This window comes from Colobus angolensis, unplaced genomic scaffold (assembly GCF_000951035.1).
Source record: "Colobus angolensis palliatus isolate OR3802 unplaced genomic scaffold, Cang.pa_1.0 Scaffold8, whole genome shotgun sequence".
Classification (NCBI taxonomy): domain Eukaryota; kingdom Metazoa; phylum Chordata; class Mammalia; order Primates; family Cercopithecidae; genus Colobus; species Colobus angolensis.
The window spans coordinates 6,328,083-6,340,366 of NW_012121820.1; the positions used below are offsets into that span (position 1 = coordinate 6,328,083).

General features: G+C 46.7%; 1 protein-coding gene across 8 annotated transcripts in view; it reads left to right on the plus strand.

Annotated features, from left to right (window-relative positions):
• The window catches only part of ZMYND8 (zinc finger, MYND-type containing 8), a 163,406-nt gene that overhangs the window by 97,715 nt on the left and 53,407 nt on the right, over positions 1–12,284 (plus strand). For all 8 annotated transcript variants that reach the window (XM_011928843.1, XM_011928842.1, XM_011928846.1 and 5 more), the window contains one exon: positions 10,606–10,746. In XM_011928843.1, the coding sequence (XP_011784233.1) occupies positions 10,606–10,746 (141 nt within the window). The remainder of the gene's footprint in view (positions 1–10,605; positions 10,747–12,284) is intronic.

Sequence of the window (12,284 nt, forward strand, 5' to 3'; positions counted from 1 at the left end):
GCCCGTCTCGGCCTCCCAAAGTGCTGGGATTACAGGCTTGAGCCACAGCGCCCGGCCTAGAAATCTTGTTTTTGTTTAGAAGATTGGAGAACTCAGAGCTGTGTGCCTATAATCCTTAGAACTGGATATTTAGCTTTCTAAGGAACACTTTGCTCAGCCAGAAGCCTTTAACTCACAGTGTCCTATAATCTTGCTAGCTGGATGGCCTAAGTGGTTAATATTTTCGGTGATTTTTGTAGTTCCCCCTTTATGTAGACCTCCTGGCCAGAATGGTTACCTTCACTGGTATTTGCTTGCACAATGTCAATGTAAGTTATTAATATCTATTACATTCAGAGTCGGGGGGCCTGACATTCACCACCCTCTGGGCTAATGGTCCTTTGGTCTCGTAGCTACACTCTGGGTTACCATTTAAGAAAGGAAAGAGGGTCTGGGTGCGGTGGCTCACAGTTGTAATCCCAGCACGTTGGGAGGCTGAGGCGGGGCGGATCACCTGAGGTCAGGAGATCAAGACCATTCTGGCTAACACATCTCTGCTAAACCCCATCTCCTTGGTGGTCAGTAAAGTACTTCCTTGGTGGCACATGCCTGTAATCCCAGCTACTCGGGAGGCTGAGGCAGGAGAATTGCTTGAATCCGGGAGGCAGAGCTTGCAGTGAGCTGAGATTGCACCACTGTACTCCAGCCTGGGCAATAGAGTGAGACTCTGTCTCAAAAAAAAAAAAAGAAGGGAAAGGTTTCATAAACTCCCTTTTTAAAATAATTATGAAATGAACATGTTTTTCTCATAAAATAATTCTTAATTACAGAATTTAAAGTCACTGATGGCCGGGTGCAGTGGCTCATGCCTGTAATTCCAGCACTTTGGGAGGCCAAGGTGGGCAGATCACTTGAGGTCAGGAGTTTGAGACCAGCCTGGCCAGTATGGCGAAACCCTGTCTCTACTAAAATACAAAAAATTGGCCGGGTCAGGTGTGGTGGCACACACCTTTAGTCCCAACTACATAGGACGCTGAGGCAGGAGAATCACTTGAACCCCGGAGGCAGAGGTTGCAGTGAGCTTGAGATGGCGCCACTGCACTCTAGCCTGGGCGACAGAGCAAGACTCCATCTCAATCAATCAATAAAATAAAGTCACTGATAATCCCACCTCCCACAGCCAGCCCTTAGATTGTGTTTCCAGAGCTTTTTCTATGTTGGTTTATAAGTCCTACTGTTAAACTGAAAGCTCAAACACAGGGATCAGGCAGATATGGCAGTGAGTGAGGTTGGGGAGTGCTAGGTAGAGACTGGGACGAATGAAAGCAGACATACGTTTCTCACCATGCCTGTTACACATTTACACATCCTGTGCTTGTGTGTGCACATGGGTGTGTAACACTTAACCCAAGGGGTAGGGACTCTTCTGATACACAGTGCATGCTAGAGGTACTACAGCAGCCTGTGGCTACTTTAGTGGTACAATGAGCTCTTTCATAAGGAAATACAATAGTGCAAATGCTAGCACACACCATGCCTCAGAAGAGGCAGTAGCTCTTGGGTAAGTTTTACACAGCCATGTTACCCGTAAGTGTTACACACGGCTAATAGGTCACGAGCTCCCAAGACGTTGAGCTAGAGAGTTGTGCCTTTCTGAAGGGGACCAGGGACCTTTTCCTCCTGCTGGTTCTTGCCACACAGGAGTATGGGCTCCGTATTCAGAGATTTCTGGTTTTTCTTTTTTCTTTTTTTTTTTTAGATGGAGTCTCACTCTGTCATCCAGATCACGACTCACTGCAAGCTCCACCTCCCGGGTTCACGCCATTCTCCTGCCTCAGCCACCTGAGTAGCTGAGACTAAAGGCGCCCGCCACCATGTCCAGTTAATTTTTTGTATTTTTAATAGAGACAGGGTTTCACCATGTTAGCCAGGATGGTTTCAATCTCCTGACCTCGTGATCTGCCCGCCTCCACCTCCCAAAGTGCTGGGATTACAGGCGTGAGCCACTGTGCCCAGCCGATTTCTGGTTTTTCAAGAGAAGCCTCAAATTAAAAAAAAATGGGAACTACTCCAGCTTTTTTTTTTTTGAGACCGGGTCCTCACTATGTTGCCCAGGCTGGCCTCAAACTCTTGGGGTTTAAGTGATCCTCCTGCCTTAGCCTCCTGAGTAGCTGGGGCTACAGGCACATACCACCACACCCAGCTATCAACTTTTATGTACTGGCTCACATTTTTAAATAAATAAAAGCTACGTCACACTAAATGCACCTGTGAACTGCTTGGTTCATGGATCACCTGTTTGCAATGTCTGGTGTAGACTGTAGAATTTATTTTTTTAAAGCTTAACCTTGTATTCTTTTTTTATTTTTGTACATTAAAAAAACTTTTTTTTTTTTTTTTTTTTTTGAGATCGAGTTTCACTCTTGTCTTCCAGGCTGGAGTAAAATGGCACGATCTCAACTCACTGTAACCTCCACCACCTGGGTTCAAGCCATTCTCCTGCCTCAGCCTCCCAAGTAACTGCGATTTTTTTTTTTTAAGAGACAGGATTGGCCGGGCGCGGCGGCTCAAGCCTGTAATCCCAGCACTTTGGGAGGCCGAGACGGGCGGATCACGAGGTCAGGAGATCGAGACCATCCTGGCTAACACGGTGAAACCCCGTCTCTACTAAAAAAAATACAAAAAAAATAGCCGGGCAAGGTGGCGGGCGCCTGTAGTCCCAGCTACTTGGGAGGCTGAGGCAGGAGAATGGCGTAAACCCGGGAGGCGGCTTGCAGTGAGCTGAGATCCGGTCACTGCGCTCCAGCCCAGGTGACAGAGCAAGACTCCGTCTCAAAAAAAAAATAAAAATAAAAATAAAAATACAAAAATTAGTCGGGCGTGGTGGTGCCCATTTATTGAAAAATCTGGCCAGCACAGATCCTGCTTTTTCAGGGCAGGGGAAAAAAAAATTTTTTTTCCCCTGTATAGATGATGTCTTGCTGTGTTACGCAGGCTAGTCTCAAACTGCTGTGCTCAAATGATGTGCCTGCCTCAGCCTCCCAAAATGTTGGGATAATAGGCATGAGGCACCATGCCTGGTCCATATCCTTGTATTCTGAATTTGTTTCTGTGTTAGTGAACAACCCTTCAAAACAGCATTTTTACCAACACCTCCTGACCCATCCTAGACCATCTGGCCATGCTCTGCTCATCTGTGCATGGCACCATAGGAGTTGTGCAAGGTGCGGCACTGTGAACATACAGGTTGTTTCTGAGGTTTTATAAGTGGAGGACGTTTAGCATGAATCATTCACTCCACCTCCACCCTGCCCAGAGTGCTGGGTGCATGGGAGGGAATGGGCATTTTTTTCCTAATTTAATTTCAAGGCTCATGTTTCCTACTGTAGTCAGAAAAGTCCTTCACGCAGGCTAGGATTTTGTAAATGTAGATAATAAATTATGTGTTTTAGCCCACACTTGTGAATTGTACATCAAAGTATGAAATCTGGTTAAATTATTTGTGACTTCAAAGGCAATTAGTTCTTCCTTTGGGCAAGATGTATGGCTTTATAAAAGGACTGGCATCTGTTTCAAAGTTTAATTGAAAGAAGCATTTCCAAGTCTTTTTTGCTTTTGAAATGTCTGGAGTGATTCGAATCAGGTTTTTCTCAACCTCAGGACCGTTGACATTTAGGGCCAGGTAATTGTCTATTGTGAGGCTGTTTTGTGCACCTAGGATGCTGAGCGCCATCTCTGACCTCCCTGCCAGTACCACCCACACCTCATGTATATTGATTTGGATTTTTTTGTGATCTGCTTAGTCATACCTGTCCCCCCCCCTCCAACCCCGAAATGGAATCTTGCTCTGCTGCCCAGGCTGGAGTGCAGTGGCGTGATCTCGGCTCACTGCAACCTCCACCTCCCAGGTTTAAGCAGTCTCTTGCCTCTGCCACCCAAGTAGCTGGGATTACAGGCACGTGCCACCACACCTGGCTGCTTTTTGTATATTTAGTAGAGATGGGGTTTTGCCATGTTGGCCAGGCTGGTCTCGAACTCCTGATCTCAGGTGATCTCTGCTCCTTGGCCTCCCAAAGTGCTGGGATTACAGGTGTGAGCTCTTGCACCAGCGCTTGTCATATCTTTTCTTTGGATTGTTAATCACTCTCTTAGCAAGCACCTTGCTTTTAGTTGATGTATAACATTGGGGAGCTTGTTTAATTTGATATTTTTATATGAAAAAGGTTGTATCTGGTTGTCATTGTTTCTTTTTCTTTTTTTTTTTTTTGAGATGGAGTCTCTGTCACTCAGGCTGGAGTGCAGTGGTGCAGTCTCGGCTCACTGCCACCTCTGCATCCCAGGTTCAGGCGATTTTCCTGCCTCAGCCTCTTGAACAGCTGGGGTTACAGCTGTGCACCACCACACCCGACTGATTTTTGTATTTTTAATAGACATGGAGTTTCACCATGTTCGCCAGACTGGTCTCAAACTCCTGACCCCAAGTGATGTGTCTGCCTCCGCCTCCCAAAGTGCTGGACTCACCGCAACCGGCCTCATCATTGTTTGTTTATTGCTTATCATGACCATAGTAGTGAAAAGAGAAATGGAGACCTCCTTCTTCAACCATTTTTATGCACTGCTCATTCAGTCAATGTATTAGGCACCTGATAAGCATCCAGGGGTATCCTGGATGCCTGCTGGCCAGCACAGATCCTGCTCTTTCAGGGCCATTTTATTGTGGGGAATGAGGTGCCTCTGGATGGTTTTAGGTGATGGAGCAATATGCCGTCATTTCAGGGGTTCTGCCCTGGCTGCTGTGTGGAGAGTGCCCTGGGAGAAGGGTGCCGTGCACGTGGTGGGGAGACCTGTGGGAAGTGCTTACGCGGTCTCCATGGGAAATGATGGGCAGGGCAGTGTTGCCTAGTGTTTTAATTGCCGCGCCCCCCACGCCCCGAACCATTTTAGACATTTTCTTCCTAATTACTCCCCCTGAGATCTTTTAAAAAATTGAGGTCGGCCGGGCGCGGTGGCTCAAGCCTGTAATCCCAGCACTTTGGGAGGCCGAGATGGGCGGATCACGAGGTCAGGAGATCGAGACCATCCTGGCTAACACGGTGAAACCCCGTCTCTACTAAAAATACAAAAAACTAGCCGGGCGAGGTGGCGGGTGCCTGTAGTCCCAGCAACTCGGGAGGCTGAGGCAGGAGAATGGCGTAAACCCGGGAGGCGGAGCTTGCAGTGAGCTGAGATCCAGCCACTGCACTCCAGCCTGGGCGACAGAGCAAGACTCCGTCTCAAAAAAAAAAAAAAAAATTGAGGTCAAATTCACGTAACATAAAATTTACCATTTTGAACAGGTCAGTGGCATTTAGTGCATTCACAGTGCTGTGCAGCCACTACCTCTATCTAGTTCTAAAACATTTCTGACACTCCAAAATAAAACCCTGTACCCACTAAACAGCCACTCCCCGTCCCTCACAAACTTCCACCCCTACCTCTCACCCCACAGCCTGCCCCTGACAACCGCCAATTTTTGTTCTGTTTGAATTGACTTACCTATTCTGGGTATTTTGTGTCAGTGAAATGAAAGAATATGGGCCTTTTGTGTCTGGCTTCCTTGACTTAGCATCATGTTTTTAAGTCAGCCACACTGCAGCACGTATCAGAACTTCATTCCTTTTGTGACTCAGTAACATTCAGTTGTGTGGCTACCTCAGTTTGTCCATTGATGGACAGTTGGTTGTTTCTGCCTCTTGCCTATTGTGAACAGTGCTGCTGTGCACATTCGTGTCCAAGGATTTGTTTGGGTACCTATTTTCAATTTTGGGCAGATACTTACCTAAGAATGGACTCTCATGAAATTTAAAAATATTGTAGATCTGTTTATGTACTGTCTATGCGCACACACACACACACACACCCACCACACACGTGCGTTGTACATAAAAGGAATAGTAAGATTTTTTCACCCCCCAAGAATTATTTTTGCCCCATTGGGGGCCACACGGTCCCTGTTGAGACTGCATGGACTAGGGTGATAGCAGTGGAAGTGGAGATGAGTGCAGAGATGTAAGATATGTTTAGGAAGAGGAGTGCAGAGACCTTGCTGAAGAGCTGGGTAGTTCAGGCATGAGAGCAAAGGAGAAATTAAGAATGGGCTGGATGTAGTGGCTCACACCTGTAATCCCAAGCACTTTGGGAGGCCGAAGTGGGTAGATCACCTGAGGTCACCAGTTCGAGATCAGCCTGGCTAACATGGTGAAACTCCCATCTCTACTGAAAATACAAAAATTAGCCAGGCGTGGTGGCGGGCGCCTATCATCCCAGCTACTTGTGAGGCTGAGGCAGGAGAATCGCCTGAACTCGGGAGGTGGAGGTTGCTGTGAGCTGAGATCGCAGCATTGCACTGCAGCTTGGGCAACAAGGGTGAAACTCCATCTCTCCCCCCGCCACCCTTCCCGTCCCCCAAAAAAAGAATGATCCAGGTATGTTTGGCCTTGAGCCACTGGGTGGGTGGCCATGGCATTCATGATATTGGGAGGACAAGGCAGGTGCAGGGTGTTTCACAGACTAGGGAGGTAGGATTGGTGGCATTAAGAGGTAGACATAGGAGACCCATTTCTCAGGGAGATGCAGAGGAGGGTTTTGCGGTGTGAGGCTTGTGGGTTGCTAGTGATTGTCATGTATGTCCTTTCCTGACTCCATGAAGCTTTGCAGTCCCAGATGCCTTAGGAGGATGGGCCCTGCCCTTTACTGGCTAGGGAGCGTGAACCAGACCCATCTCCATGGGAAGCCAGTGTTTTCCCGCCGTGCTTGTTCTTGCCATATCCAAGTGCTATGCTTAAAACCATTTTTTAATATTTAGAACATACCTCTTAAATCTCAACACTTGTTTATTTATTAACAAAGGAAATATATCTCAAACTAAAGGCTTGTTCTAGTTATTAATTGTTTAGCACACATGAATATATATACAGAATTATAAAAATAGGCTGGGTATGGTGGCTCACACCTGTAATCCTAGCACTTTGGGAGGTCGAGGCAGGTGGATCACCTGAGGTCAGGAGTTTGAGATCAGCTTGGCCAACGTGACAAAACCCCATCTCTACTAAAAATACAAAAATATTAGCTGGGCATGGTGGCATACACCTGTAGCCTCAGCTACTCAGGAGGCTGAGGCAGGAGAATTGCTTGAACCTGGCAGGCGGAGGTTGCAGTGAGCTGAGATCGCCCCACTGCATTCCAACTTTAGCAACAGAGCAAGACTTGTCTCAAAACAAACAAACAAACAATCAAACTTGACCTGTCGAGCAGGAAAATGTGGATTCACTTGGCTGTGTTCTACGTGCAGCAGCATCTTTGCGTGTTTTTGTTTGTTTGTTCCTGCTACCCTTTAGGGTTTGGCATCCTTGTCAAAGTTCTCTGTAGTCCCAAGCAGGGTACTTGATAGTATAGGAAGGCCCTTCCTGTTAGACCTTGCTAGTTTGCTTACGAGAATACAATTAGAGAAGCCACAATCTTTAATCCTCAAGGGGAATATATTACACAGATATTTGAGCAGCTGCAAATTGCTTTTGGAATGAGGTAGAACATAAATGAATTGAAAATGTTAAAAATTCGAATACTAAAGATTTTATTGGTGCCGGGCGCGGTGGCTCAAGCCTGTAATCCCAGCACTTTGGGAGGCCGAGACGGGCGGATCCACGGGGTCAGGAGATCAAGACCATCCTGGCTAACACAGTGAAACCCCGTCTCTACTAAAAAAATACAAAAAACTAGCCGGGCGAGGTGGCGGGCGCCTGTAGTCCCAGCTACTAAGGAGGCTGAGGCAGGAGAATGGCGTAAACCCGGGAGGCGGAGCTTGCAGTGAGCTGAGATCTGGCCACCGCACTCCAGCCTGGGCAACAGAGCGAGACTCCGTCTCAACAAAAAAAAAAAAAAAAAAAAAAAAAAAGATTTTATTGGTAATACTTCTCTTAAAATGCCTTCGTTTTCATATATTCTCTCTTTTTTTTTCTTTTTTTTTGAGGCAGGATCTCCCTCTCTGTCCCAGGCTGGAGTGCAGTGGCATGACCACAGCTCACTGCGGTCTTGACCTCCCAGGCTCAATGGATCCTCCCATCTCAGTCTCCCAAGTAGCTGGGTCTCCCAAGTAGCTGGGACTACAGGCATGTGTCACCATGCCCGGCTAAATTTTTTGTATTTTTAGTAGAGATGAGGTTTCGTCATGTTACCCAGGCTGATTTTGAACTTCCGAGCTCAAGTGATCCTCCCACTTCAGCCTCCCAAGGTGCTGGGATTACAGGGGTGAACCACCACACCTGGCCTTTTCTTGTTTCTTTGTGTAACAAACACTTCAGTTCTACTTCTTACAGTACCAGTGATGGGACTAGTAGTAATAATAGCAACCCCCCAGTAAAGGAATGTGGCATGCCACGTGCTAGGCCAATTCTATTAATTCTTGCAGTAAAACAGATTTATTGTTTTAAAAACTTAATTCTAGGCTGGGCACAGTGGCTCATGCCTGTAATCCCTGCACTTTGGGAGGCTGAGGTGGGCGCATCGTTTGAGGCCAGGAGTTCCAGACCAGCCTGGCCAACATGGTGAAACCTTGTCTCTACTAAAAATACAAAAAATACCCGGGTGTGGTAGCAGGAGCCTGAAATTCTAGCTATTCAGGAGGCTGAGGCAGAAGAATCACTTGAATCCAGGAGGCAGAGGTTTCAGTGAGCCGAGATGGCACAACTGCACTCCAGTCTGGGTGACAGAGTGAGACTCCATCTCAAAAAAACAAAAACAAAGAAAACTTATTTCTTAAAACAATTTCTCATATTTATTGAGCACTTGCTGGGCACCAGCTGACATAGATCAAAGACATTGATCCTCACTCCCTTCTCATTTCCGGATGAGGAAAAGAATTCCCAGCTGCATGCCTACTTCATCCCTCTGTGGCGTGTCAGTTTCAGCACTGTTGATGTTCAGGGCCAGATAACTCTTTCTTGCGGGGGGCCGCTCTGTGCATTGTAGAAGATTTAGCACCTTTTTAGTTTCTAGCTCTTAGATGCCAGTAGCAACCCCCCACTCTCTTAAAATGTCTGGATGCAATGCCCAGTGTGCCCTGGAGAGAAGAACTGCTCATAGCTGAGAATCAGTGGTTCAGAGGATAACCCCAAAGCCCTGGAGGTTAATGGGGAAATAGAAAATAAAACCACTCTAATGGCAAACAGTAACAGAGTACTTACTGGATGCCAGGCACTGTTCAGATGATTGATTTAATCCTCACAGCAGCCTGATGAGATGTAGCTACTGTTATTGTCCCTTTGTATCATATTATTAGTGTCTGTCTTTGCTGTTGCCAGGAAGAGAGAGGCAGAGGTGCCAGTAACTGGCCCAGGGTTACACAGCAGGGCAACAGCTGAGCCAGGAGTTGAATCCACAGTGTCTGGCTTCTGATCCATGCTTGAATCCAGGCCTCTTTATGTCTGGAGTCTTTCCCACTATATTACATTAACAGTGATGCAGGCAGGTCCTGGCACCAGAGCTGCCTAGCTCACTTGGATTCACCAGCCGAGTGGTGTGTGAATTTTAACACACTGAAGTCTTGTTCTGAGTTTTCTAATTTGTCAGGTGAGGAAACTGAGGCAAATGCCCACACAAGTGTCCCAGCATTTTCGAAGCCCCTGGGGAGTCTCAGTTCCTAGCTCCAATTTGCCATCCAGAAATTTCTTTCAAGCACCAGATCACCTCAGAATGTTTCTTGCTCTTCTTGGAAGAGTTGGCTGTCATTGTTCTCAGTGATGCCTTTAGTCCCAGCTGTTTTTAAATGGGCCCAAGAGGCATTAACAGGACAGTCCCGCTACCATGGAGGGGCAAGGGCAAAGGGGCAGGATTTGAAGGATCTTTGGGACGCTCGTTGGCCCCTATGAATGCTTGCTTTTTTAAACATAAGTGGTTTCTTGTCCTAGCCCTGTGAAATGAGGCAGAGGAGAAGCAGGTTGTAAGTCATTTTAAGGTATTTTTAAAAGCCTTAGGCATAGGTACAGTTCTCTCTCCTCCCATAAAACTCTGAAATACGGTAAAGAAGGACATAATTTACCAATGTCTCCCTCACTCCATCTGGTACTGGGTTTGGCTTTACACAGCCTCAAGAACTTTTGAAATGGGAGCTGGAGATTTCCCAAGGGACCAAGTTGGTCCCTGGCAGGTGCAGTGGCTGCATGTGAGCTGGCCATGGTGTCTTTCCACAAACGGATGACACGCATTTGTAAGGCTGGCTCCCGTTTTCTGCATCTGGACCATGTGGGGGTTGGTTTAATCGCTATTTATGTTGAGATTTATACCCATGAATGGGCCAAACCAATTTCAGTGGCAGCTTAGCCGATTTGTCTTAGAGCTTTGTGCTTAATAGAGTAACTGGGGAGACCGTCTTCATTTGTGGCTTTAACGGTTTCACGTTGGGTTAAAGCCCTTTGCTGAAAATGAATGGCCAACCTGCCACGCCCCACCCCACCCCATCCGTGATGCTGTAGCGGCCTTGCTGAAATCAAACACAATTTCATAATCTCTCCATTCTCTCCCTACACCACACCTACACGTTTTACTTGTTTATTTGTAAACCTGTCTTTTAACAATGCCATACTTTTTCAGCTTCACCAGCCTCCACCAAGACGGGACAAGCAGGGAGTTTATCCGGCAGCCCAAAGCCCTTCTCTCCTCAACTGTCAACTCCTATCACGACGAAAACGGACAAAACCTCCACCACTGGCAGCATCCTGAATCTTAACCTGGGTCAGTTGGAATTTTTGCCAGTATCTTTCTGTGGCAACTGTGGATATTTTTGCAAATGACGTATCCTCTTTTGTATGTGGTTCTTGAACCTTCAACTCTTTTCTGAATGCAAAAAATGCAAAAGTTTCAGTGGATGAAGGTAAGAAAAGATCTGTGAAAAGAACAAGTAAGGACTTTCCTGGGGCTTATTGACATACAAATTACTTCTGTTTTTTGAGACGGAGTTTCGCTCTTGTTGCCCAGGCTAGAGTGCAATGGTGCCTGCGATCTCTGCTCCCTGCAACCTACGCCTCCTGGGTTCAAGCGATTCTCCTGCCTCAGCTTCCTGTGTAGTCAGATTATAGGAATGTGCCACCACACCTGGCTAAGTTTTGTATTTTTAGTAGAGACAGAATTTCACCATGTTGGCCAAGCTGGTCTCAAACCCCTGACCTCAGGTAATCCACCCACCTCTGCCTCCAAAAGTAATGGGATGATGGGCATAAACCACCATGCCCAGCCCAAAGTGCTTTTATCCAGGCCAGTGTTTCCACCTCATTTGCCCTTGACCACATTAGCCCTATTCTATTTGTAAATTATACCCATGGCACAGAAGCAAGTAGGAGGAATCAGTACTTACCTTTCCTACGTGCAGCATACTCTGATATTCCTTAATTCTCTTCTTCTAATTCTTACACTTTGGTCTTTATTCTCTGGATGATGATGATGATGGTGATAATAATAATAACTCTTTTTTTTAGAGATGGAGTCTCACTCTATCACCCAGGCTGGAGTGCAGTGGTGTAATCATAGTTCAGTGCAACCTTGAACTCCTGGGCTCAAGCTATTTCCTGCCTCACCCTCCCTGAGTAGCTAGGACTACGGGCCTAGTTAGTTTTTAGCTACGTACTCAGCTAATTTTTCATAGTGGTTGGGTCTTGCTATATTGCCTAGGCTGGTCTTGAACTGTTGGCCTCAAGCAGTCCTCCCACCTTAGCCTCCCAAAGTGCTGAGATGACTGCACCTGGCCCATTATTGATTCCTCCTCCTCCTTCTTAATTTTTTTGAGATGGAGTTTCGCTCTTGTTGCCCAGGCTGGAGTACAATGGTGTGACCTCAGCTCACCACAGCTTCCACCTCCCAGGTTCAAGTGATTCTCCTGCCTGAGCCTTCCGAGTAGCTGGGATTACAGGCATGTGCCACCACGCCAGGCTAATTTTGTATTTTTAGTAGAGACGGGGTTTCTTCATGTTGGTCAGGCTGGCCTTGAACTCCTGACCTCAGGTGATCCAACTGCCTCAGCCTCCCAAAGTGCTGGGATTACAGGCATAAGCCCAGCTGCTGTTGATTCTTTATTGATTGATTCATTGCATCCTCAGTGCTGATTTTTCTTGAACATGTATTATGTGCTGTGCACTATTCTAGGCATGGAGATAGAGTGGAAAGCAAGTCAGCTAAGGACCTGCTCTTGTAGAGGTTGGGTTTTTAGAAAGATAGAGAAAATAATAAAGACAGATAACAAGGCAGTTCACAGTATGAGAGACAGTTCACACCAGATA